The following is a 27,700-nucleotide window of genomic DNA, read 5'->3' on the forward strand; positions in this document are numbered from 1 at the left end:
CCAAACATTAATTTAGCACGTTTATACATTCTAATTAGACCAATGTGTAACCAATCTACAAACATTGCATTTATTTTATAATACCTGACAACATCTAACTTTACAACACACACAAGATGTTTCGTTATAATGCGTCATTTGTTACATATAAGCCTGAAAAACAATTAAACGACCAAGTGGTTACAGTTATAATAGATGCTCCCATGTTGCTCATGTCGCGGCGCTGTTTTCGCGCACGCCTGCACTTCCCGCGGCGACCACAGGGCGCCTGCGCGCCGGCGTGGGAATCCTCCCTTCTGATGACGTCACCGCGAGCTTCAGTGAGCCGTCGTGCCGGAAGGAAAGATGGCGGATCACGAGGAGCAGTTATCTGATGAGGAGAAGGTAGGGGCGGCGCGGCGTGCGGGGCTGGGCGCCCAGCTGCGGGCAAACGCGGCGGCTAACGATGCGTGAGCACGGTTCCTCTATATCCACCGCCAGTTCGTGAAAGTATAGCGCTGAGCGGGGGAATAGGGGCTGAAGCGAGAGGCCGCTGGACTCGGGCTGCACTGGTCTATTATTTTTAGCTCAGGCAGTCCCTACCCAACTTCCGTTCCCGTCTGCGACTCTCAAGCGGGGACTCCTTGTACGGTCTGATCGCAAAAATAGGACCCGCGCTGCATATAGCTGCCTAGGTCGGCCCGGCTCCTAAAAGGGCCTGTGGATGCCTTTATATTGTGTATTTTGGGACACAAAGCATGCGTCTGTGATTGGCCATAGTCGTGCGATGGTTCATTTATCTCGCATAGGATGTGTATTTATTGCAGCACACGCCCTGTTGCCAGTGGCTTAGCCGGGCTGTCATTAATGCTTTGGTTTGCACATAACTCTGGACGTGGGGGCTCAGATGCTGTCTGTGCGGTGTGTGTGAAGACCGGGGCCCCCGCTGCGGGACGCCGCTCTGTGTGGCGCTGACAGCCGCCGTAGTGGAAGGGCAAGGGGGGAGTATTGTCAAATGGAGAAGCGCAACAAACTATAACAACACATACAGAGAGCAACACAGCCAGGGCGTTTTCCCTGTACGATTCCGCAATAGACGAGCTCTGAATGTGTTGTGTGGGTTTATTTTGATCGGGGGGTTCAGGGGTGTGGTGTTAATAGCTCGGCCCGGCACGATTTGTTTCACAAGGTGCTGCATTCACATTGTTGCTGTTGTGTCGGTGTGTAGATGAAGCCTGGAAACGCTCGCTTCGCCCCCCATACACACGATGAAGTATGTCATGAAAAACCGCAGGCCTGCTTGTTTGCTTTGTAGTAATAATCTGCCCACTCGAATTGGGTTATTCTGTCTTGGCCAACAATAGACATGTACATTCAGAGTGACAGCTTCTTGGATGATTGTTATTACAGCAAATGCATGGTGGTAACATTTATAGCATAGGAGCAAATTGAATTCTTATTCTACTTATTCACTCTGTGTGTTCACTTCAGAGTCGACCACAAGCAATACAATACTGTTTAGCTACAGTTAAGGCCATGTCTAATGTCTTATCAAAAAGTCTTGTGTGTGTGTGTGTGTGTGCGTATATATGTCAATCTCTTCATCTCAAGTTTGATTTTGTTTAATTGGCTTTCAGTTAAGTTGGTACTTTTGTGGAAAATGTCAGTTTTGTTGAACAGGAACACGTACAGAAGTTGAAATCCATGTAGCCCATCTTGTATCTTGTATTCCTCTCAGTCAGTGGTATGCTTTTACTTTTTTATTTAATTTCTTTATTGTAATGCTAAGATCTCTAGCTTCCCAAAAAGCATTTCCTTAGGAAAATTAAGTCTCTGCGGTATTATTTGTGAGTTGTGTCTTAGGTTATTTTCCTGTAGAGAGACATTGTAAAATCTCAGAGGGCATCTTGCTCTTGGAATAATATGCTTCAACATTGCATTGTAAATAGATTGTGTAATTGTATGTAATGCTCTACCTAGAATAACACCTGACTCAAAAGGGCAAGCTGGATCGTAATTTTAGATTGCAAGAGAAAGAGAAGGAAAAACATAAACCAGTTAATTCCTGTTTTGTTGACATTCACACCTGTTTTCATGATGTGGCTGTCAGTGTAATATTTTGACCATTTATAGTAAAGATGTCTTCTGACAGGCCAGGAATACTATTTGAAATTGGCGTGTCAGCCTGATCTGTGTCAAAGAATGTTCCCCTATAGTTCATTTTAATAATGGTCACATTCCACATATTTTGAGCTTCAATCAAAATGTATTATACTAAGCTTAACATGAAACACCATGGCCATTAAACATCAGCCACTGTTAGATTTATAACCCTACAGCTGTCTGAAATTGATGGTTTGCACCATGCATTCAAACCTGTATACTGTGAATGTATGCAGATGGCTGAAATGGCAGCTGTAGGTTTTGCATCAATGCATGTCAGGTGCATGCATTTTTATGCTTCCAAAAAACAGGCACATTAAAGGGAGTCATCTGCTTCCGATTAGCATTACTGATTAAAGGAGAAAAGTGAAATGTAATTGTGAAAAGACACTGCTTCCTCATTGAATCCTGGCACCAAGGACTGAGTGTAGAACAGTCATACATGCATTTGACAGATTGGTATTCATTCTTTATATTTGCATCTGCAATTGTGATTTGCTAAATGAAACCAAGAACGTTTCAGAGAAAGAGGAAGTGAGAGCAATTCCAGTTTGCCTCTGAATAGATCTGCCGATTTGTTAATGTATACAGTGTGTTTTGTGGTGGTGGTGGTGGTTTTGGAGGGAGGATTCTTAAGTTTCTCCTTGCTCTTGATCTTTTGCCTTGAAGTGTCTTTTGGGGGTAGTGCTCTGTGTATGCTAATTGCCTCCTCATTACTTTCCATCATTTGCACAGCATATTGATGTATGATGTAGATTCACGTTTCATTTTTTTTTTTTAGATTTGACGTTTGTTTGGCTCTGCATGCTTACAATCTTCTTTTTGATTTTGGTCGAACCAGATCCAGATTTCATTGTTTGCTAGACAAAACCTAAAAACAAATTTAGTACAATCAGTTCATGTGTGGACAACTTCCTTTTTTATATAGTGCTGCAGTGGTCTGGTTTTGAATGCAGTGTGAAGCATACCTACCTTAACATTTCAGTTTACTGGGTATGGTAACAATATTTTATAGACTTAAAACGTGGTCCACTGACTTTATTTTTCCATCTCCATTTCAGTGCAATAATATTTAGCCAAGACTGATGTAACAATGTACATGAGAGAAAATGTGCATGCATTAACCTAAACTTTCTGCTGACTTTCACTGTAAAGCTGACGTGGAACAAAAACTTCTATAAAAGATTGTGCAGCTGATCAATTGGTATCCTGCATTTTAACCTCCAAAACATTTTTAAGAATTACCTGTAATCATATCCGGTGGTGGTTTTCAAATGTATTATGATGTTGTATTAAAGGAGTTGTTAGTATAAAACAAGAGCCATGTTTAGCTGCCATAAAAACCTTTAACTGCTAAATGGCTTCTACTGGTACGCAATTAGTGTCCTGAAGGTTTCAAGTAAGATAGTAACTACAGTTGGGAGGTTTGCAATCCTGTTTCATGTTACCCAGATATAAACAAGCTCAAAATCAAGCAAAGATTTCACAGAATATACATATGCAAAACATTTCAAATTAACCTTAAGTTTTGAGACTGTAGTTGAAAATCAACACATTTGGCATTCTATCCTGTATGAATCTGGCAGACGTCTGTATCTCTGTAGTTTGTATCTTGGTTGCTGTTATGCATTCTAATTTGTCAGAGAGCTTACTTTTTTTACATTTCACCTGACAGTTTCTTGATTAAATTTACAATAAACCTGAAAAGGTTAGACACCTATAATGTATAATTTGGCAACATTGTGGAAGTAATGCGTAGGTCTACATCTCTTGCTGGAAATAAGCGCAGTTTGTTTACTATTGATTGATTCTGCAGGGATCTGGTTTTCGAATACCTGCATCTTAAATCAGCAATTGTCTTTAAGTTGGCAAAGTCAAGCGAACCCTAAAACGGACACCCGTTTGCCTTGAACGTATGGCGAGGGCATTGCCTTGATTGAATTGTTGGGAAACCATTGAAGGTTTCAAAAAATGTCCTAGCATTTTTTAATCGAATCTGGACCTGATTTGACCTTCACATTCAAAAATATAGTTTGTCTCTCCTTGTCGGAAACACAAGCCTCAAAACCTTAATGCTAGCACTGACGAATTGTAGCAGTTGGGATTGTGTAACAAAGATGAAGCACCTGATCGCCAACTGCCCCTAGGCCAACTCTTCAACACAAAGTAGCCAATGAAGCTGTGTTTAATAACTTCACAATTAATTAGTTGCTTAGGCAAGTTGTCATTGCTCTAAGTGTTATATCCCTGATCTTTATTTATAATGATTTTCAAGCTATACAGTTCAGTTCAGTTTTAATGTGCACTAAGTGTTCTTAAGGTAAATCTTTGCATAGGGATGGGCCAGTTCTTACTTTCATATGATTCCATATCTTCCCCTTCAGTTTGTTCCTCCTTCTCTTGGCCATAACGTTCCTTTAATACACAATGAACCTAAACCAACCTCTTCAGAGTGGCTTTTATGTGGTCGAATGTCACTAAACCACTAAACCATTTTGTGCCTTCCAGTATAACGGGTGCACTGACCATACAAATTGAGATATTTGCTTTAAAGCCCAAAACTGTAGCACTGCCTGCCTTCTGGTGTGGGTGAAGTTCGTCTATAAAGAATGCATTGCCTCTGGTTAAAAAGAGAGCAACTGCTGGATCCTGTGTGAACGTGCCTTTTCTCTGCTGGTAGGGCTGAACTTGTGTCTTTTTTGTTAGAAAATCATCATTGCTGGATAGATGTGTTAAAGGAAAGTAATTGTTTTTTCTGGGGGAGATTTTATTCCAGAATGCCTTTTCTTTATTAATGTTTAGGAGTTGTTTCCTCCTATTTGTTATTTTGTATGATGGCGTATTGAAGTGTTAATTTGTTATATTACCTTACAAAGCGTTGTGTGTTGGTAAGGTAACTCTTAGGAAGCATTATTCTTGTACCATACAGTCAGAACAGATTAAGTCTGAATGGTTTGTAACACTTGGTCGTCTTTGTTTTTTCAGGTAATGTTTTACAAATGTCAGAAACATGAGTGCAGGTCCTTCTAAAAAGTAGGGAATTGATTAATGCACAGTAAGTCATCCATGAGATTTGATCTGGAGTATCGGGCCTAGTCAGTTTGAATTGTTTTCAGAGCCTGCAGATTACATCATTTTAAACTTTTCAATTTTCGGAAAGCGTTGGTGCCTGGGTGACTGCGGTTCAGGCTAGGTCTGTCACTCCTCCAGACCGAGGAGAGACGGTTGATCTGTCCGATCGACCACATTATTTTTTGTTAAACAGTAACAACATTCACAATCATAAAGTATGTTGAATATAATAATGTATAGTGCTCTAATGTTTCAGAGAAAAATATAGATGTTCTGTTTTCTGCTATCTGTTTTATAATTCTATTACATTTTGCAATTTCCAGCCACATGTACATGTTCCTGAGCATTGGGACCTCACTGATTAAAGTGTAATATTAAGGTGTGATCATTTTTTTGTACTGAGAGACAGGAAGTAGCCTATAGGGTTAAGAGGAAAGAGGAGCAAACCACATACACTAGAGCAGATGGTGGGGAAAGTCCAAATGTTTGGAAGTGCACCTCAATTTTTGTGATATATCTGAATGTCAGAAGGCCGCTCTGTCTTCTTTCAGTTTCAGTTGCTACTGTCTGTATTGTATCCTTCGTCTAATAGTTGTCTACAGTGACATGTGTGACTTTTATAAGAGCTAAACCTCACACCAGGTGAACAAATGCAGCACTTAACTGCCAGTGTGAGCTCATGTGCTTTTCACACAAAACAGCAAATTCATTAGGGTTAGCCAATACTACAAGAAGTGGTAAGTGATCTGTCTGTAACAAAAGATCAACAGTTTTACACACACAACTAAAATGGCATGACTGCTGGTGCTATATATATACAAAAATCTAAATACAAACTCTCTGTGTATTTTTGGAGTATTCTTCCTAAACAGTTTATTTATTTATTTTTAAATCTCCATACAGATGTTTTCCATACAGAATAATTTGCTGAAAATAGTTTTATTTTTAAACATTTTCTCTTTTTAAACATTTAAACTATGAAAGGGTTTGCAGTGGCTTGTCAAGTTGTACATTTCCAGGCATCATCGTGATCTCTCAGGCATGTTACCTGACTTGTATTGTATTTCACCATTGATAACCAAAATACGAGCAGAGCTTTTGGGTGGTTTCTGAGAATTGTCCTTCTATAATGGTGACAGTCTTGGAAGTTTAGTTCTTACTGAATATATACAGTTATAAAGAAGTAAAGTATTTTTGTCATTACAAAATACACACTTTGCTTACTCTTGAGCAATTTTGTCAGTTTAGAAAGTTCTCGTTCTGTTTTTAATTCCGCCCAATTTTGTAACTGCTAACAGGTATTCAGTATTTGAGTCTTTGCGGGACTTTTGAGTAAAGCAGACTTTATTAGTTGCTCATGTCCCAGAGTAAATGACAATCCACACTGAATCTTAGACATCATTACCTGAGTCTTGACAAAGAAAACTCCCTGTGTGAGTTGCAAGGTAGTATCTGATTGATTTGAGGTGGCACTGACTCGTATAAATTCTCTTTGTCAGGCAGTGTACTGCTATACAGAACTTGATGCTCAGCTATTTGTAATTTAACGCGGTTTAGTGTACAGCCTTTTTTTCAGCAAAATACCTCCTCTGAACGTTATGGACGCTGTGCTGCTTATTTTTGTGTGCCACATAATATCCCACAAAGTCCATTGTGGAATGTATTGCAGTCTCACTTGAGAGGAGAGTGCACTCTTCATTTACACAACTTTGTGTTTTGGACGTGTCGCTCGGGCAAGGGGCTGGCATGGACTTGGGTTCCTCAGCACTTTCTGTAGACTGTGGTGACATTTGGAAGAGACCCTTTCATCCTTCATGCAGTATTTCCCTTCATCCTTACCAGCGTTCACTTAGTCTACTGGGCAAATAAGGAAGCTTTGCAACATTTTATATACAGAAGAATTTAAATATTGAGCTGTGCAGCACGGCTAAGCTGTAAGCTTTCTGTGGGCAGTTGTAGTTTGGAAAAACTGGACATTGCCACAGATGAAGGTGGCACAGGTGAAATAGTTCAAATAAGACACAGGAAGTGCTAGTGGACAGAGACCCTTTTTTTGGGTGCACAGGCCAGCCTTTGGACAGCTGAGTCCCAATATTCCCAATATGCAATATTTACTGCATGTTAAGTGTAAATTAATTTGTTATGAAGAGTATTGCATTTCATCAATAATCTTTAGTAAACTGTTAAATACATCAGAATAAATTCCATTGGTGGAGAAAAAAAACGATCCAGTTTAAACACAGTCAGTCCTTTCCTTTGTGTTTTAATGGTAGTAATATTCAGTTTGAGCAGTTTCAATTCCTATTGACAGGTCTGACATTAACAATGCTTGTGGGAAATGGTAGTTAACGTGTGTTGTCTGTATGTCACTGAAACACACCCAGAAATGCGTCTGTCTGCCCCGAGGCTCCTGCTACTTGAGGGATTCTCTTGCACGTTTTTATCTCCATGTATGGTCATGAGCTACACTGAGAGAGTGTGTCGCTGCAGTACTGTCAGTTTCAGATGTGGCTGCAAACATGAAGTGTGAAAAAGTTTCTCTGTGACATTTTTGCACCCGTGTGTCCCATTAGTCCCCTGGTCACAGTCCTCTAGTGGTCAGACTCACCTTTATCGTTTTTCTTTATTCAAGAAGAATGATTGATTGCACCACCTGACCCGAGCGCTTTTTAAGTGAAGTAAAGAGAACATGTAGATGTCGTTTTTTAAATAAAGGCTGAATTGAATTACAGAAATATTAAAACAAAAATCTTAATCTTTAAAATGAGGGCTAAAATATGTGAGCTGAAGTTCCCTTACTTAATGACTTCAGTTCCCTCCTGTATGTGTTCTACTTCAGTGTTTAATTACATAAACTTTCAAACTTAAAGTACAATGCAAATTGTATACAAATTAGTATTGGTTTGGGGCATTTCCAATCACTGGTTCAAATAAAACGATGATTCCTGCTTCACTTCACTTTGTAAGGTAGAATTAAATTATTTTTGTATTTTCCCTACAGACAAAATACAGGGATTGATTCATTATTTGCAACAACTTGTGTATTGAAATACAGCTTTTAATCAAGAGATTGTTTTTAAAGCAGATGCTTAGATGCCTGACAGACTTGCATAGGGGCCATACTAAATCAATTTGGAATCCAATTCCAATTGCATCTGTCTTGTGTGAATCTCCTGAGAAAGTAAAGGAGCTATATGAGGGGTTCTTAGTTGAATATAATCTTCCTTTTCAATTATTTTCATTTTATGAGACATGCATTACATAAAATAGCACACACTATTTATTTTAGATGCTTCCCAATAACCACAAAGAGACAAAAACTCAATAAAGTTGCTGTGTGGCTCAAATCTTGAACTGACAAAATATATATAAAAAAATGATTTAACAAAACAGTCCAATGATAAAAAGAGAGAAAGTGGCATTGTTAGGTTGTGAAATGCCCTTTTCTTAGTTTAATGACATTGGAAAAGGTAATTGTGTAAAGATGGTGTGTGTGTTGCTTCCTGTGAATTTTCTGTTAATCAAATAATACAATTTTGTTTTTCAGGTACGCATAGCTGCCAACTTTGTTATTCATGCTCCTCCTGGAGAGTTCAATGAAGTTTTCAATGGTAAGTTCTGTCTAAGTTACTCTGCTATTGGACTTTTATGGTGATAATGTTGCTTTTTTGACAGTTTGTGGACTACCGGGAAAATGTAAACCATGGATATGGTATATGTACATATTGCAACAAGAGGAAACGTCTAGAGGAGACCTTCAGCCAGCAGTGGGTCAAAAAAGGCTACTGCTGAAAATAAATAAACTTTGAAGTTTATTTCCTGCAATTTCAGCGTAATACTTTGCTCAACTCTATATGACAACTATTTTCATTCCACACTGAAATATTTAAATGTATTGCTAGTACAGTTCATAACCTCTGGCAAATTATTTTCAAGTGGACACTTAATTGATTTCTTCAATGACCAAATAACAAAATAGCTTTCATACAGTGAGGGAAAAAAGTATTTGATCCCCTGCTGATTTTGTACATTTGCCCACTGACAAAGAAATGATCAGTCTATAATTTTAATGGTAAGTATTTACAAACAGAAGTATTTACAAGTTGCCACAGAGAGAGACAGGAGAGTACAGGTGAGAGGTAGCCATCTTGTTGTTTGACTAGTTTCAGAATAGTCTTAGCATTGCTCATTTTGTTTTAAGTTTGCCTTAAATTGACATTAGCATTGTCTGTAGTTTGCCTAAATTGAAGTCAATTCAGTTCAGCTGCTGAGTTGGTGAAAGTAAACAGGTTGTAGAAGGGAGTTTCTGTCTAGGACTAGCAGGAATTCTGTTGCAGGAGGAGCCAGGTGGGGCCAGTTAGGTGTGAATTGGGGGTAGGTAGATGAAAGCTCTCGCTGACAAAAGTTAGGCAGTTGACTAGCAGCAGGAACCAAGAGAAGTATAAAGAAAAAAAAAAAAAAAAGTAACATCTAGAAGCATGTGGCCACTACAGTGTCAGGTTTGCAGAATGATTGCCTTCCTGGATTAACTCATCCAAGAGGGCTTCATTTGTGAACGTTGTCGGCAGGTTGAAATCCTAGAGATCAAGGTTCGTGATCTTGAGGCTCAGCTTGTCGATCTGCGCTGTATTAGGGATATAGAAGAATTGGTCAATCAGCCCATGAGAGAGATGGTGTGCACACCAAAACCTAGGAGAGTTGAGACCTTCAAGCAGGACAGCGTAGAGAACTGCTGGTTTACAGTAGGTCGTAACTGCAGAAAAGGGCGTGCACAACCCCTAGAGACTCCCCAAGAGCTTGAATTGCCCAACAGGTTCCAACTGCTGGACACCGAGTTGGACAGTGACAGCTCAGAGGGTGATGGGGGGGGGGGCAGTTGAGCACCAGAGCACCAGAGCACCAGAGCACCATGGTGCCCACTCCCCCCCCCAGAAGAAGGTGGTAGTTATAGTAGGAGACTCAATTCTTAGAGGTGTAGATCACACAGTGTGTTCTAGTGACAAGGAGACCCGCATGGTATCTTGCCTGCCTGGTGCTCAGGTTGCAGATCTCCCTAAACTAGTAGACGGGCTACTGGCCAAAGCCGGGGGGAGTCCACTGGTCATGGTCCACATTGGAACCAATGACATAGGAAAAGGTAGGACAGAGGTTCTGCAAGACAAATTTAAAGAGTTAGGAACAAACCTAAAGAGCAGAACCTCCATGGTAGTTTTCTCTGAAATGCTTGGGGAAGAGGGGTTTAGGTTTATGGAGCATTTGTCTTTCTTCTGGGATAGATGGCACCTGTACAAACTGGATTGTCTACATCTAGACAGAAGGGGGGCTAATGCATTGGGAGAGTGTATGCGCAGTGAAATTGAGAATCATTTAAACTAGGAACCAGTGGGGCAGGGAGCTCTGACAATGGGAGATGTTCCATTAAGGAAAGAAAACCAAGGGAAACTGATAGTAGGAAAGTCCTGAAATGTTTGTACCTCAATGCCAGGAGTATAAGGAACAAGATGTTAGACCTGGAAGCCACAGTGCTGGCGTGTGACTATGATGTTGTAGGAGTGACAGAAACATGGCTTACAGAAAATGATGGGGATGAATACAAGTTGGAAGGATACACACAGTTTAGGAGAGACGGCAAAATCGAAGAGGGGGTGCGGTAGCATTATATGTGAAAAATGACATTGAGGCAGAAGAACTAAAATTACATCCCAGTAACGGAACAGAATCTTTGTGGGTGAAACTTTTGAACAAGAGATCTGGAGGATTAGCGGTAGGAGTGTGTTACAGGCCACCAAACTCAGATATTCAGAAAGATGCTGCATTGTACAGTGTAATCAGGACTGCATGTAGCAAGGATGTGGCCCCAGTGGGGACTACAGAAGCAGAAATAGAAATGGTTGAGATGGTAAATGACTGCTTTCTAACTCAATTTGTCAGGGAACCAACCAGAGAGAGCACATGTATTGACTTGATCTTTTAAAATGACCAAGATAGAGTCAGGGGGACAGTAGTTAGAGAACCAATGGCAAATTGTGATCACAATATGGTTAGCTTTGAGGCATTCTTTCAAAAAACAAGGTCCAAGTCTAAAACAATGATCTACAATTTTAGAAAAGCAAACCTTGAAGGTATGAGACGGCACTTAGAAGAGTTAGACTGGAGCACACTGGATAGAGTTAGTTGAAAATGGATGGGTATATTTTAAGAATATACTACTTGAGGCTCAGGAGCAATTTGTACCAAAACTTAGCAAATCGAGGAACAAAAAACACTGTCCAAAATGGTTTAATAGAAGTATGCAAAAAAATATCAAGAGAACGAAAATGTTGTATAGCGCATACAAAAGGGATGGTGACGAAACAAAATACATAGAATATGTTGAGCTGCAAAGAGATCTTAAGAAAGGGATCAGGAAAGCAAAGAGGGAAATAGAAAGAAACAGCTCTTGGAGCTAAAACCAATGCAAAGAGCTTTTTTCAATACTACAACAGCAAGAGGTCAATAAAGGAGGAAGTGAAACAGATAAAGGGCAAAAATGGAGGTATCTTGGAAAACGTACAAGATGTGGCAAATATTCTAAATGAGTATTTCACAGAGGTTTTTACAAAAGAAAAAACAGATGACATGCCACAGGTTGACAATCAGTCCAGTCAAACCCTAAGAGAGATCAGGATAAATGAGGAGGAGCTACTAAAGGGACTAGCAGAATTAAAAACAAACAAATCACCTGGGCCAGATGGGATATTTCCAACAGTACTTAAAGAAATGAGGAAAATGATTTATAGGCCGCTAACTCGATTATTCCAAATGACACTTAGAACAGGGGATGTGCCAACTGACTGGAAGAGCAAATGTCATACCAATCCACAAGAAAGGGGACAAAACTGAGCCAGGAAATTACAGACCAATCAGTCTCATTTGCATCACCTGTAAAATGTTGGAAAAAATTATTAGACAGAAAATAGAGGAGCATCTTAATGAAACCATATTCTTGGAGATAGTCAACATGGGTTTAGACGAGGCAGATCATGTCTTACTAATTTATTAAAAAATTTTGAACATGCAACTGCAGCTGTAGATCACGTGAAAGCATATGATATGATATACTTAATATACCTTGATATACCAAAGACTGATCCTCAAATTGGAAGCTGTAGGCATTCAGGGTAATGTAAGTAGATGGATTATGAACTGGTTGACGTATAGGAAACAGAGGGTGTCGATTAGAGGAGTCGCTTCTAACTGGAGTGAGGTTGTTAGTGGAGTTCCACAGGGATCAGTACTAGGGACTTTGCTTTTTCTAATCTACATTAATGATCTGGACTCTGGGATAGTTAGCAAACTTTGCAGATGATACTAAAATAGGTGGCTCAGCAGATACAATATTGGCAGCACAGGCTATTCAAAGGGATTTAGATAATATTCAGTTGTGGGCCGACACCTGGCAAATGAAATTCAATGTGGACAAGTGCAAGGTAATACATGCAGGTAACAAAAATGTCCACTATAATTACACTATGGGAGGTACAGATCTAGATTAAGTAACGCATGAGAAAGACCTAGGAGTCTATGTGGACTCCTCACTTTCTCCATCCAAGCAATGTGGGGAAGCAATAAAAAAAGGCAAACAGAATGCTAGGGTATATTGTCAAAAGTGTAGAATTGAGAACAAGGGCAGTAATGTTCAGACTGTACAATGCACTAGTTAGACGTCATCTGGAATACTGTGTACAGTTCTGGGCACCACCCTTCAAGAAAGATATCGCTGCTTTAAAGGCAGTTCAGAGGAGAGCAACCAGACTTATTCCAGGTCTGAAGGGAATGTCCTACTGAGAGACTGAGGGAACTGAACCTTTTCACCCTGGAACAGAGGAGACTTGATTCAAGTCTTCAAAATCATGAAAGGCATCGACCACATCAAACCAGAGGAGCTTTTCCAGATCAGCAGGGACACACGCACCTGGGGACACACATGGAAATTGGGCTTCAAGGCATTCAAAACGGAAAACAGGAGACACTTCTTCACACAGAGAGTTGTCACAATCTGGAATAAACAACCCAGCGATGTGGTAGAAGCTGAAAGTTTGGGAACATTTAAAAATAGTCTGGATAGGATCCTTGGATCACTTAGATATTAATGAACACCAAACGAGCACGATGGGTCGAATGGCCCCCTCTCGTTTGTAAACTTTCATTTTCTTATGTAGGTGTATTTTAACAGTGAGAGACAGAATAACAACAAAAAAATCCAGAAAAACGCATTTCAAAAAAGTTATAAATTGATTTGCATGTTATTGAGTGAAATAAGTATTTGATCCCCTATCAATCAGCAAGATTTCTGGCTCCCAGGTGTCTTTTATACAGGTAACGAGCTGAGATTAGGAGCACTCTCTTAAAGGGAGCGCTCCTAATCTCAGCTCATTACTTGTATAAAAGACACCTGTCCACAGAAGCAATCAATCAATCAGATTCCAAACTCTCCACCATGGCCAAGACCAAAGAGCTGTCCAAGGATGTCAGGGACAAGATTGTAGACCTACACAAGGCTGGAATGGGCTACAAGACCATCGCCAAGCAGCTTGGTGAGAAGGTGACAACAGTTGGTGCGATTATTCGCACAAAATAACTGTCAGTCTCCCTCGGTCTGGGGCTCCGTGCAAGATCTCACCTCGTGGAGTTTCAATGATAATGAGAACAGTGAGGAATCAGCCCAGAACTACACGGAAGGATCTTGTTAATGATCTCAATGCAGCTGGGACCATAGTCACCAAGAAAACAATTGGTAACACACTACGCCGTGAAGGACTGAAATCCTGCAGCGCCCGCAAGGTCCCCCTGCTCAAGAAAGCACATGTACAGGCCCGTCTGAAGTTTGCCAATGAACATCTGAATGATTCAGAGGAGAACTGGGTGAAAGTGTTGTGGTCACATGAGACCAAAATCGAGCTCTTTGGCATCAACTCAACTCGCCATGTTTGGAGGAGGAGGAATGACCCCAAGAACACCATCCCCACCGTCAAACATGGAGGTGGAAACATTATGCTTTGGGGGTGTTTTTCTGGTAAGGGGACAGGACAACTGCACCGCATCAAAGGGACGATAGACTGGGCCATGTACCGTCAAATCTTGGGTGAGAACCTCCTTCCCGCAGCCAGGGCATTGAAAATGGGTCGTGGATGGGTATTCCAGCATGACAATGACCCAAAACACACAGCCAAGGCAACAAAGGAGTGGCTCAAGAAGAAGCACATTAAGGTCCTGGAGTGGCCTAGCCAGTCTCCAGACCTTAATCCCATAGAAAATCTGTGGAGGGAGCTGAAGGTTCGAATTGCTAAACGTCAGCCTCGAAACCTTAGTGATTTGGAGAGGATCTGCAAAGAGGAGTGGGACAAAATCCCTCCTGAGATGTGTGGAAACCTGGTGGCCAACTACAAGAAACGTCTGACCTCTGTGATTGCCAACAAGGGTTTTGCCACCAAGTACTAAGTCGAAGGGGTCAAATACTTATTTCCCTCATTAACATGCAAATCAATGTATAACTTTTTTGAAATGTTTTTTGCTGGACTTTTTTGTTATTGTCTCTCACTGTTAAAATATAGGGATCATTTCTTTGTCAGTGGGCAAACGTACAAAATCAGCAGGGGAACAAATCCTTTTTTCCCTCACTGTATTAGAAAGTGCTTCAGTTGTAAACATCTTTAGTAATAGTTAGAGAAGAAGTTACTGACCAAAGTGATGAACTTCTAAGATTAATCTTGATTTAATCAGTGAAATGAGGAGAAATAAGAGAAACAAAGTCATGTACCAGCTTAGGAATGCACCCGTTGTGGCCTGTAGCAGTTTGCATTTTGTGATCTGCCACATAGCAACAGAAAAAGAGTATGCTCTGCAGAGAAAACAATCCCTGAAGATGAGTCTTTAATGTGAAGCTTAAACATTGTTAGGCACGGTCAGGCATCCCAGATTCGAATGTTAAGACAAAAAAGCCCACACAATGTGCTTTGACAGGAGGCACTGGTAATGTCAGGTTGATTGCAATAGCTCTCGGTGCTGATTGTGGGGCCTAGTTCTTACATTTTTTGGCTGAGAAATTTCAGATTCAGCCACAGACCCGGTGCGAACAGTCAGCCGTTAGATTTAACTGCTCCTTTCAGTTTAATCTATCACAACAGTGCAAAACAGGAGAGTTCTTTACCTAGCAGCTCAGCACCAATACCGCCTAAATGATAGGCTGGACCACTGTATGCCTCAACTGTGTTTCATGTATCCTTGGGTTACAGCTGGGGAGAATTTAGTTCTCTATTTTCAAATTTCTTACAGCAACAGGACAACATACTGGTTGAATATGGAAATGATAATGAGCTTTCAGTTTAGTCACCCCACTTCCATAATTTATTCAGAGACCAACTCAAGAGTAAAACAACAAGTGGGTGAATTATCCATAAATCACAGTATTCACCCACTTCCAAGCTCCTGGAAAACAAATGGTGTTGCTAACCCTTACCCTTTAGTTAATGTCTCCTCTGCCGATTACGGTCATACAAGAGCCTTTCATTATTATCACAGTTCAAGAAGTCTCTGATTTGAAAAGGTGTAAGTGATGTTTGCATTCATTTAAAAGCCCTGTTTGCTCAGGATTTAGAATAATCACAAGGGCCTCCGAAATCATTCTGAAATCTGTGTGAAGCTGGTGTGTCTTTTTGCCATATTAAAGTGCAGACTCTGTGCTGTTAACGTCATTAAGTTTTATCTTTTAATTTCTAGATGTGCGATTGCTGCTCAACAATGACAATCTTCTCAGGGAAGGTGCAGCTCAGTAAGTTTTGACATATTTTCAGTGTTTGATTGTCATAGGTTTTCGGGGGTCCCCAAGGGGGGCGGGACACTCTGAGGTAAGGTGTAACAAATATGGCATTAATTAAGAAACATATTAAATTACCAAATTAACCATTCCATAATCTGATGGATAAATTTCCTTTTTGTAGTCTTATTTATAAAGATAAACATTTCTATGAGGTGTTTTTCCTCTGTTATTTCACAAGTATTAACAGGCAGGCCCTGTCATTAACCTTAATGTAGCATAAATAACTGTCTTACAATCTCAGTTGTATTATTTCTAAATGTCTTTATCAACTAGTGTATACAATGAGATAGTAAAGAAAAAACAACAATTAAACTCTGTTAAACATGTGATTTATTTGTATTTCTACTGAACCGTTTATCTAGCACCAACACACCCATTTTGGTGAAACCCTCTACTTTAAATTGAGTAACAGTGTATGTGTCCAATCACAGTGGTTCACAGGGGATAAAAACAAAGCAGAACAAGATCATGTTTGACATGAGGTCTTAAATTTTTACATACATTGGGTATATTGATGTTGGCTCATGTACGATTGATTTAATAGCGAGTTATAAGAGACCGTGATATTACAGCTGCACTCAGTTTTGGTCTCCCATTAAGGATGACTGTTCCATGCTCAGAGTTGCGCCCTCTACTAGTGTTGTGTGAGGATATTTTGTTACCGCACATACCGCAGTATGGAACATTTTAGGAGGTAGATTATTAAATACCGCGGTAACAATAAATTTGAGGTAAATCACCCAGCCCTACTCAGTAATGTTGAATAAAACCTAAAACATGTTATATTGCCAGTCTTTGCAAAAATGTGTAGTGTGAAATATGTAATTAAACCTTTTGTCAGTTGTTGTGATCTAACTCTTTTATTCTCTTATTTCTGTCTCTCTCTAGTGCATTTGCACAGTACAATGTGGACCAGTTTACTCCAGTGAAAATTGATGGGTACGAAGAGCAGGTATTACAAAATCTCAATGTGTTTCTAACCTTCACAGTGGTGTGGTATCTGATGTAAAACCATTTAGGAAATTGCACCTTTTTTAATTTATATGAACATTTTGTCCAGACGCTGTCACAAAGATAGGTCAAAACAGTTAATCTTCTTGAAGACTTGGTTCTTGACTAAAAATGTGATGGAAGTACACTTTAATTAGAAAGAATAATAAATGTTGGAATTAAGTAATTTACTGTGACACATTTATTGACTGTGATGCTTGTGTTCATAGGTCTTAATTACAGAACATGGTGATCTTGGAAATGGCAGAATTCTGGATCCAAAGAACAAGATCTCCTTCAAGTTCGACCATTTGCGGAAGGAGGCGAGCGAGCCACGCTCCCACGACGTGGACAGCGCTGTGGAGAGCTGGAGGGGTGCTGTGGACGGGGCAGTTCGGGCCTATGTGAAGGAACATTACCCCAATGGAGTGTGTACGGTATGTATGGGTTTCAGGGGTGTCCTCTCCTGTTCGTGGAAAAAGGAGAGCCGCCATTCAGCAAGTTTCATATGTCAGCCCTTAATCATGAGTCACTGAATTCTGATCTGTTGTGTTTGGGTAGATTCAGTCATTTAGAGATCATTAGGAAGAAATACATGCATAACCTTCAACCCCAGAGGACTAAATCTCCCCTCATTAAACAAGTTATGCTGGGGTCACACTACACGATTTTAAGCCCGATTTGAGCCTCACAAAAAATTGACACTGATTGTCACGACAAGCAGCCTGGTCATGTAGTGCTAGACGGGCTGCGATGCCAATGCTTCGCCCTGCGATCCTAGTCGGAGCTAGTCAGAGCCTCTATGATTTTATTAAACGTTTCATATTTAAGACTCGATCAGCACGTCCACGTCCGTGTCCACGTCCGTGTTTGTTTACTTCTCTCTGGATGGATCACGTGTGTTTCTGCGAGATGTGGGGGGTTTCGAGGCTGTTACGCAGATCCACGACAAGGATTTCAGATCAGTCGGGAAGTGCTTGTTCTCTTGTAATTAAGCGATCGTGTAGTGTGCAGTTCTTCATGACGCAAAAGTGCAAATAGTCGTTAAGTGTGAGCTGCCCACTGTTCACAAAACTAATACGTTATTAGAAATCAGTGATTTAGGGTGACCAAAAAACAGGATTTTAGTCTTAGAAGTCATCAAATCATCTTGCATGTTTATCTGCTAATGCACGTTGTGTATAAAGTCTCATGTCTGATGTTACTGATTCATTTCCACTTCCTTTGAAGAGAGATTTTAAAATTGCCCATTTCCTATTTAAAAATGAATGGGCTATTCTGACATAGAAGAACGTGTTCCAGTTTTCTAGGTTTCTCTCCATGTCATTTATTCCCCTCTTGTTCTGCTTGTTGAAATATATTTGGGTGGTGTTTAAGAAAAACTTCTTAACGAATACTAATAATACTCAGTTGTTTTGTGTTGTAGATTTATGGGAAAACTATCGATGGACATCAAACTATCATTGTGTGTATCGAGTGCCATCAGTTTCAACCCAAAAATTTCTGGTAAGTCAAAAATTCTAACAAGTGAAATAGAAATAGGCAGTGTGGAGTAGTGGTTAGGGCTCTGGACTCTTGCTGTTTTACTCTTCAGCAAGGTACTTTACCTAGATTGCTCCAGTTAAAACACAGCTGTATAAATGAGCAATTGTATGTAAAAATGTTGATACTCTAACATTGCCCTCTCCAAAGAAATATAATAATAATGCTTTGGTAAACACAAATAAAACAAGTGCACCTTTCCCTAAACTGTTCAAGTGCTCCCTAAAGACGTTATCAAATGGTAATGAAGACTCTATTACAGGGGTGGCTAACCCTGGTCCTGGAGAGCCGCAGGGTCTACAGGCTTTTGTTTTATCCAGATCGTTTACTGCTTAATTGAACCAATTATGGGTCTTAATTAGGCAAAATGTCCCTGTGTTCAAGGTATCCATTAATTGGTCATTTAGAGAGGCATGGAAATCCTGCAGGATTGCGACTCTCCAGGACCAGGGTTTTCCACCCCTTCTCTATTTGTACGCTACTTATAATTTCCAATGTCTACAACAAAGGACATAGAAAATGGGTTAATCATCTTAAGGGTTGGCTATTCTATTTAAGAAGAGAAAGTTCGATAGTTTCGAAGTTTGTCATGGTATGCTTTGCCGTTCCGATATTGTGGGGGAAATTAAACTCTACAACAATCCCCACCCACAAACATTTTTGTCATGTACAGTAACAGTTACATGGATATTTATATATTCCCGTTATGCAACCTCTGAACCACTTTCTGTAAATAAGCTCCTTCTAAACTGTATGCCACCTGGATATCACATGGTATCTTATGTGTGACCCACGAAGCACACAGCTGTATTCATATTTATGCCAAACCATAGCCTTTTTTTTATTTTCTTTAAAGTTCTGATACTCCTGTTCTGTTCTATTTAATGAAGATGCTTTATTATGATTATTAGTTTTTATCGTATTTATTTATAATCTTATTTATTTTAGAACATCGGTGTGCTATTCAGCCTTCCTGTATTACTTTTCCCATCATTAGTAAGCTCTCTTTATTGACCTCCTTTGACCTCCTTTGTTGTCCCCTCCATCTCTAATGTCACTACATCATTAAAGTAATAGCGCTAAGTACTCTGTCGGGTAAGCACAAGAACAGTGGTTTGTATTAATACTGCTTTGCTACTTTTGCATTAATTCAGAGCCAGATAACTTCATATTTGTTAAAAGCAGGAAGCAGTGTAAGCTACAGGTGATAAACGTGACACCATCCAAATGCATAAATGGGTTTCAGTTTGCATGCTTGTGGTCATTTCAACGGATGTCTCGAAACCCAGCACTAATGTGTAGTGGTCTGTCATGATTTCAACAGGGTTGCATGCGCTCTTTAACCTCTTATGGTTCTCTCTCTCCACTAAAGGAACGGACGCTGGAGGTCAGAATGGAAATTCACCATCAGCCCTTCAACAACCCAAGTAGCCGGAATTATGAAAATTCAGGTATATATACACACACACACTTCAGCTGTTCATGAATATTTCCACGTTTTACAGTGTAAGACTTGTTTTTTCCTTTACCAAAAACAATATTAAATATACGAGAGGCAGATAAATAAATAGGTGTGGCCTATCACACACTTTTTACCTGATTTAATGATAAATCTAACTTTTGAAATGGTATGTCGTTTGTGTGTGCTCTTTATTGATTATATTTGGTTTCTTCCTGATTACAGGTTCACTACTATGAAGATGGGAATGTTCAGCTTGTGAGCCACAAGGACGTTCAGGAATCGATGTCTCTTTCTGTGAGTGTTGCGCTCTGACCCTAAATAAAAACTTGACTATATTAAACTGAATAGATTCATGGCACTGACAAAAGTCTAACCTTCAGTAAACCTCTATGACCGAAATATGAAGGAGGAAATCTGGACGTTAGAGGGAGATTTTAATTCTAACCCAAAGTGTCTCTGTTTCAGCAGATGTTGACAAAAGGAGATCTAATAAAAAGTACTACCGATTAGATCTGCCTTATGTAGTTCTCAAAGTCAGCATTTTCCTTTTGTTTCAGAATGAAGCTCAAACTGCGAAGGAGTTTATTAAGATCATCGAGGCTGCAGAAAATGAATACCAGGTGCGTGATCTGGCCCTCCTTATACTATTATTATTACTGTTTGTTTGCCTTTTTTTGTACGATTGAAAGGTTTTTAATAGGAAACCTTAAAATAACCTGTAGAAGATGTTTTGGTCGAATGAAAGCTCAGTGTGGAAGACAGTGGAAACCTTAAATCATCAACATTTAAAGAACATGACACATAACTAACGAGGGACTGAAGCTAGTCACGTAACCATATCAATGTGATCACATGCTATTGATGCACATTCTCTTTTTGCAGGATAAAACTTCTGTGGTTTGTTCTCATGACTGTTTGCTCAGCGTGTCTGTGTTGTAGTATCACTGATTTAACCTGACCTACAATCATGAATAATTTGTTGGTAAAGTACTGTTTAAATGGTAAACGCAACACTTTTTCCTTGCACATGTGTGCCTTCAATAATATTATATTTAGTTTCTTTGTTGTATTTTGGTGGCCTTTTTTCTGTGTTAATCTGTTAATCTGGTGTGGGCAAACATTAATCTTGAGAATTTGGTGAATAAAACCAAAGGAACGAATGCAGCCTCCGTGGCTGTATCCTAATAGTATCTTATCGGTTCCTCTCATGTTTCTCCTCAGACTGCCATTAACGAGAATTACCAGACGATGTCTGACACTACTTTCAAGGCCTTACGTCGACAGCTCCCAGTGACGCGCACCAAGATTGACTGGAACAAGATCCTGAGCTACAAGATAGGAAAAGAGATGCAGAACGCTTAAAATGAACCTTGCATGACTGGATTGTTGTTTTGTCCTTGTATAAATTAAATAAATAAAAGGTTTGGTCTCACACAAAAAAGTAAAACATTTATTAAACTTAAGATGCCTACTTTTAATAAGACTTTTATACAGATGCCATTAAAACTTACTATATGCATTTGGAACTTACATTGCTAATAAAAAAAAATATTACTTTTTTTTTTTTTGTAATGTAATCATTTTTTCATGTGTAAGAGACTCCCTATTTTGTCACGCCTACAATATTTTGTGTTAGTGAGACCACACCTTTTAAAGGATCATGAGAAAAAGAGAAATCCCATTGACCTATTGAAATATTCAGATTATTTTATGTTATACCCAGTTTACGTGTAGTTTAGAATTTACTTTTTTTTTTTTTTCTTCAAGAAAATAGGAATCTTCCAAAACATACTCATCTAATTTCTTCAATGTGAAAAAAAAAACTTATTCATTGGCTCATATTTTTGTGTCATCCTTGCACAAGTCGTCACCCTCTTGACCACGCAACGTACTGTTATGTGTGTAAGTGTTCTTCATTGGATTCATTGAATAATTAAGAGCTTGCTGTTGGAAACAAGAAAATAACAGGTTATCATTCTAACTTGTGACATGGGGAAAAAATACAAACTAAAAATCAGGACAGGCTTCATTAACAAGGTCTTTTGGTCTGTATCTTAATTCATCTTGCTAAAAAACAAGAACATTGCTACTTAAAATGTGCTTATGTTTAGCTTCTTAAAAGACATTTGTATTACATGGGCCCCCTGAGTTCTTATTTTTATTAAACAGACATGACTGTATTATAACGAGGCACATTGTAATATATACCTGTATTAAAAATCTTGTCTGTCAGTTTGGTGATTTATTTCCTCTTGGAATGAACTGTAATACAATCTCAATTATGTTGCATTAAATGACAGATTTTCTATTTAACTGAGTAGTAAATGACTCCATACATTTTTCATCAAACATTTTTTTCACCTTGATTATCAATCAACCATGAATCAGTCAACTAGTGTATTACCCTGAAAATATGAGTTACTATAATTCACCACACAATAAGTGTGAAGATGTATATTACAGGTAATTGATGATTACATTATTTTAATTGATTACTTTTTATACTTGTTTGAGAGCTTTTTGGTTATAGAAAAAGTAAATATCACAAATTAACAATTTTGTTCTAGAACCTGAACTCATTTATACCATCAACTGTACATAATGATTCTATTTTTTTGCCTGTTGATTTCTACATTTTTGTGAAACATTTGGTCAGAAAATCAATACTTCACACTAGCTAAATGACCAAAAACAACAGGCAGCTATTTTCTAGTAATTATAGAAGCCAGACCTTGTTGAGCAACAGCACACAAAGGTTCATTTTTCGTTTTTGTCCACTTTGTCCTGGCGTTAAAATAGAAGTACATGAGTTAATTGAATCTGATAACACTTGAAAATAGAAGACCTAAACCAAACATAACATCTTTAATGCATTTCATTTTTGAAATATGTTATCGCATATAGCCCCGTTAAATGAAAATGTGTACTTGAAAAGCAAAAACATTCAGATCATGTGACTTGAATATTGTCCTATAAATCACAATTGTTAAACCACACGATTAAGCTAGTTTTAATACATGTGAAGATGCAATCTTTTCTGACCAGATGACTGAATAGCTCTACGATGGGAAAACATTTGGAGGGGGGTGAATTATAGGGGTATTACATGTTCGTTTGTAGTTTTAAATCATTCTGTTGATAAAACTCAATTGGAGAGTCGGATACTGATATTAAGTCTACCACCCGACCTTCCTTCCCCTTTGTGCAAGTCGGTTAATTGATAAGGTCATATTCAGGTCATTGGGGAACGCTTTTCAAAAATAATGATTATTTAAAAAGTCCACATCACACTTGAATCTATACAAGACTATAATGCCATTTATTCACTCACTAGTACAATGGATGACTTCATGACAAAGTTTGAAAGTCACCAAACACCGGCTGATAAATGAGCGGCAGTGTCGACGGCGTCCATGTGGAATATGTGCGCCGCGCAAACGCCATTAGCACTGCCATATTCGTGTGCGCGCAAATGCAAAAGCTCCTGGGCCCACCTTAAAGTGAAATTCACACTAACCGCTTTTTCCTAAAAAAAAAAAACACTTTTGCCCCGCAAATCCTACAGCGCAGTTTAGCACAGAGCCCCGAGCCATGACTCGACCCACAATACACCGAGGGCTGGCGGCGGCGGCGCACTAAACATGGCTGAAAGTGGGGCTGGCTTTGTAGAGCAGCTGAAGTCGTGCATCGTCTGGTCTTGGACTTATTTCTGGACTGTCTGGTTCTTTGTTATGCTCTTTCTGGTTTACATCCTGCGAGTGCCTTTAAAAATCAACGACAGTCTCACCTCAGGTAAGCACCGGGGGCCGTATTCACGCGTCTTTAGCGGCGGGGAAAGTTTGTTCACTTTATGAAGTCAGACACGTATACAGACAAGTATACAAACAGACTTCACATTTTGGGAACGGACGACATAATCGGAAGCGGCGGTGTGCGGGAGGGATACGGATCGCTTTCCCGGTGGCAGGCGTGGATTTGATTGTGATTTGACTACGTGTATGCTGTTTTAATTAATTGAATATAAAAGTTAGCAAGCTGCGGTTGGAGGGCAGTCTGAAGTTTGCTGGGTCCTAATGTCTGAAAAGTTTATCCATATAGGCCACCAGCCAACCCCATGAATGTGTCCCATTCTGGTAATCAATGTGGATGCTTGTCTTTTCACCCTCAGTGCACTGCTCCTGAACATGCACGGCCTGTCCTGATTACCTTAGGACCCCCCGCACAAATATAACCACGAGTAAGGAGGTTAAATTGATTTATTTTTATTTTTATTTTTATTTTTTATATATATATATATATATATACAATAGTCAAACAACCACTTATTTGACTTTGCTGCTTCTGTACTGCTGTTAGAAAATATGACTGACATTTCCTCAGCGGTCGTCTTGTTTTTGTTTGCTTATTTTACTTGTTTTTCGTTTTGCAGCCTTTTATTTGTGACTGTGGAAGTGAATATTATTACTGTCATAAACGGTATCACTGCAATTGCAAGGAGCCAAAAATGTGCTATTTTTGGAGGCTATTAACTTGAGGGTTTAGAAACCAGAACTTTTTCGAGTTGTTGTTGTTGTTATTAAAATCTATCTAAAATAAATCTTAATCAAAACAAGTAATACATTAAAAAAACAGTTTTTGTGTTATTTGTGACTCATAGGTAAACCAATTTTAAAGGATTGCAATTTAAAGCAGAATCGACTTGAAACCAGTATGCAAACACCCTGAGACTAAATTTGTATAGGCTTAATTAGATGTTACTTTTTATATATCTAGCAGGGGTTCCCAAAGTGCAGCCCAGGGGCCAAATGCGGCTCTCGAGGATGTTTTGTGCGACAAACAAACATTGAATCCCCCCTTTTCTGAACCTTTACTATATTTCCACATGTTCTGAACATTTTCTGTTACAAATTGCACATGTGATTTTGGGTGGAATAATAAAAAAGTTAATGTTCCCTAACAGAAATGTATATGAAATAAAAAGGTATGATTTGGGACATATTTTATTTTCATCGGTGGTTCATTTGGTACTTGCGGCCCCCCATCCCATGCAAACTCTGGAAATTGGCCCTCCATCGACAGACATTGGGATCCCCTGATCTATAGTGACTACTAATCGACCACACACAAGAAGTCAAAGAAAACTACAACATGTTATGTAGATAATGGGTACCTATCACTCTACATCAAAGAAAAATACAGTTCAAATTACAGCAACAAAAGCATTTAAATGAACTTTGCTTGAATTGCAAGTAGTAGTAGTTCCAGGAGTTAAACAAAAGGCACTTGTGCAGATCTGCACTGAATGGTTTTGTCACACAGCTAGTAATGTCAGTGGCAAGTTAGGGAGATGGAGATCAGTGTAATATTCTATATATAATGCCAATCGCTTGTTATATATTATGCTATTCAATAGGGCTGCAACCAGGGGATAAAATTAACTTTTTTGGCCACTAGCCACTGTGTCTGGTAGAAGGAAAAAACTTACCAGCCACTTGGTATTTTTACCAGCCAAAGGCAAACATCACCAAAAATGCATGAGGGTGCATACTTGTGTGTAGAACATGTTAAAATTTGGCATTTATTCAGGTAATTAATCAATCACTATAACAAAAGCTAACTGCACACCTGTATAGACTAGACGGGTGTGTATGAAGGAAAAGGATCTGGATAGAAAAAACATGCTCCCACACAGTTTCTACTTGCAAGTGTTATAAGGCCTTTGATCAAAACATTGCATTCGATTGAATTATAACACTTGCTAGTAGAGGCGAGAGCATCCTTTTCAAATTAATCAATCACATATGCAATAACATGGCAGCTAATGGGGATCTGTATAAACACACTAACACATAAGAAGGGGTGTTATATGGTGACACATTTGCTGTTCATACTCTTCCTCTTCAGTGCTACTCCCTTCTCTGGGTTTCTGCACATCATTAAAAGGATTTCATTGGATTGGCTAGATATTCATAAAGTCACGGTCTGTGGTTGGCTAAAAATATATATTCTCTAGGAATGATGACCGGTAGTAACGTCCTTTCCATTGGTCAATACCATGCATGCCAGCAAAGAAGCAATGTAAACAAACTGCATGTCTCTCTTCAGCAGAATCTCCGCAAATCATTTCAACACAAATTAATACGTTGTAATTGAGGCAATTGATGAATACTTCTCTAACACAACAACTTTTTTTAAGTAAGTATCAATGTAAAAATACATTATTAGAAGCCGTATGGAAATGGCATAATAACAGCAGACCTGTCAACTCTCATGCATGTCATGTCAGACTCTTGTATAGTTTCCCGACATTATCCTGACTTTTTATTGTCACAATTTCAATTTAACTATAAAGGTTGTGACTGTTTGTTTTATAAAGGAATATTTTGCAATTACAGCTGTAATGGACCGACCAATATATTTTTTCTTTTTCATTTTTTTTATATGTTCATTCAATTGCCAGTTTAGCAATGTGAGCTGCAATGAAAATGCCTTACATTAGCATCCTTGTAGCAATGTTTTCCGGTCACAACAGCGAAATACAAAATGTATAAGACCTATCTATCTACCTTACTAAATGATTGGCTTTTCCTCTCCAAACCACACTCAGACCGCCGCTCTGTGTTTCGGAAACATAACTGTGCATTTGAGTTCCAGCGAATACAAAATAAATGCAATAGCTGGCTGTGTGTGTATTAATATGTTTGTTGTGGTCCTCTTTCCTTTTCTGTCATATTATAATTCTGAAACACTTTGATCCAGGTAATTAAAAAGTCATGCACATAGTTATGACTATGAAAAGTCATTAAAAGTCATTATATTTCCACATCCTTAGCCACCTTACTTCTCTTTCATCGCTCGCTGTGAAATATGTCCTCCTGGACTGAAGACTGTCCAGATGCCATATATTTTCAAAAAACATTATATTGCGGTTTGCCAAATCAACTATCATACCAACACTACAACCTCAACAAATTAATTCGTATTTTGAAACATACCAACAAATACTCTATCAGAAACTAAAAGTTGAGTTCCTGCACACTTGCTGGCTACCCGCTGAAGTGGCTGGTATGATTGACAGATTTACCCGCCAGTTGTCCAAAATCCAAAATTCGACATGGAATTTGACATACCTATACATGCACGTAATCCTACATCTGTCTTCAGTGCACGTAGATGCAATTTTCCAAAGGTACAGAATAACTTAAAAGTGACTTGAATACAAGCACACTAGAATTTCTTAGTTAAAATCATTTGGTTTCTCACCAATGCCTGTGTCACCGACAGTCGCAGCATTGAACAAATGAATAGATTTAAGCTGCGAAACTCAGGTTTACGTGTAAAGTATTTCTTATTCTGCAGAGGTGCGATTTTGCACATACATGCACTGCGATGGAGGACACGTGGATTATGTGCATGTTTCAGGCGTGTCAATTTCTATGTAGAATTTTGGATATAGACTTTTGAAACGTATGTAGGCTCTGGGCACTATGGAGGACAACAAGGCTGAGCATTTGACCACAATACCATGATGTACGTGCGCAAGCCCACATGAAAACCCTCAGTATCATGTAGTTTCATGTCATTCCCAAAGCCAGTGATGATATTGTAGAATGTGAATTGAAAGCCGGGGACCA

The 27,700-nt window shown here is 39.1% G+C and overlaps 2 protein-coding genes across 7 annotated transcripts in view; both read left to right on the plus strand.

The window, feature by feature from the left end:
• The first annotated feature begins 278 nt into the window (after positions 1-278).
• On the plus strand, positions 279-22,379 carry LOC136750253 (F-actin-capping protein subunit alpha-2). Its single transcript, XM_066705166.1, has 10 exons — positions 279-384; positions 8,762-8,825; positions 15,973-16,024; positions 16,961-17,024; positions 17,293-17,499; positions 18,489-18,568; positions 19,977-20,055; positions 20,289-20,360; positions 20,624-20,686; positions 21,288-22,379. Exons 1-10 carry the CDS (start codon positions 346-348, stop codon positions 21,426-21,428), a joined length of 861 nt encoding a protein of 286 aa, XP_066561263.1. The 5' UTR covers positions 279-345; the 3' UTR covers positions 21,429-22,379.
• Positions 22,380-23,491: 1,112 nt separating this feature from the next.
• The window catches only part of LOC136750244 (suppressor of tumorigenicity 7 protein homolog), a 56,713-nt gene continuing 52,504 nt past the window's right edge, over positions 23,492-27,700 (plus strand). Inside the window, exons 1-2 of one of the 6 annotated variants that reach the window (XM_066705155.1) lie at positions 23,762-23,858; positions 24,235-24,303. Coding sequence is in view for 5 of the 6 variants with exons in the window: in XM_066705154.1 (XP_066561251.1) it covers positions 23,708-23,858 (151 nt within the window). In the remaining variant the exon portion in view is untranslated. Of the gene's footprint in view, positions 23,859-24,234; positions 24,304-27,700 lie in introns of all 6 variants that reach the window. The other 5 variants (XM_066705154.1, XM_066705152.1, XM_066705150.1 and 2 more) reach the window with 5 other exon arrangements.

This window comes from Amia ocellicauda, chromosome 5, assembly GCF_036373705.1.
Source record: "Amia ocellicauda isolate fAmiCal2 chromosome 5, fAmiCal2.hap1, whole genome shotgun sequence".
Taxonomy (NCBI): domain Eukaryota; kingdom Metazoa; phylum Chordata; class Actinopteri; order Amiiformes; family Amiidae; genus Amia; species Amia ocellicauda.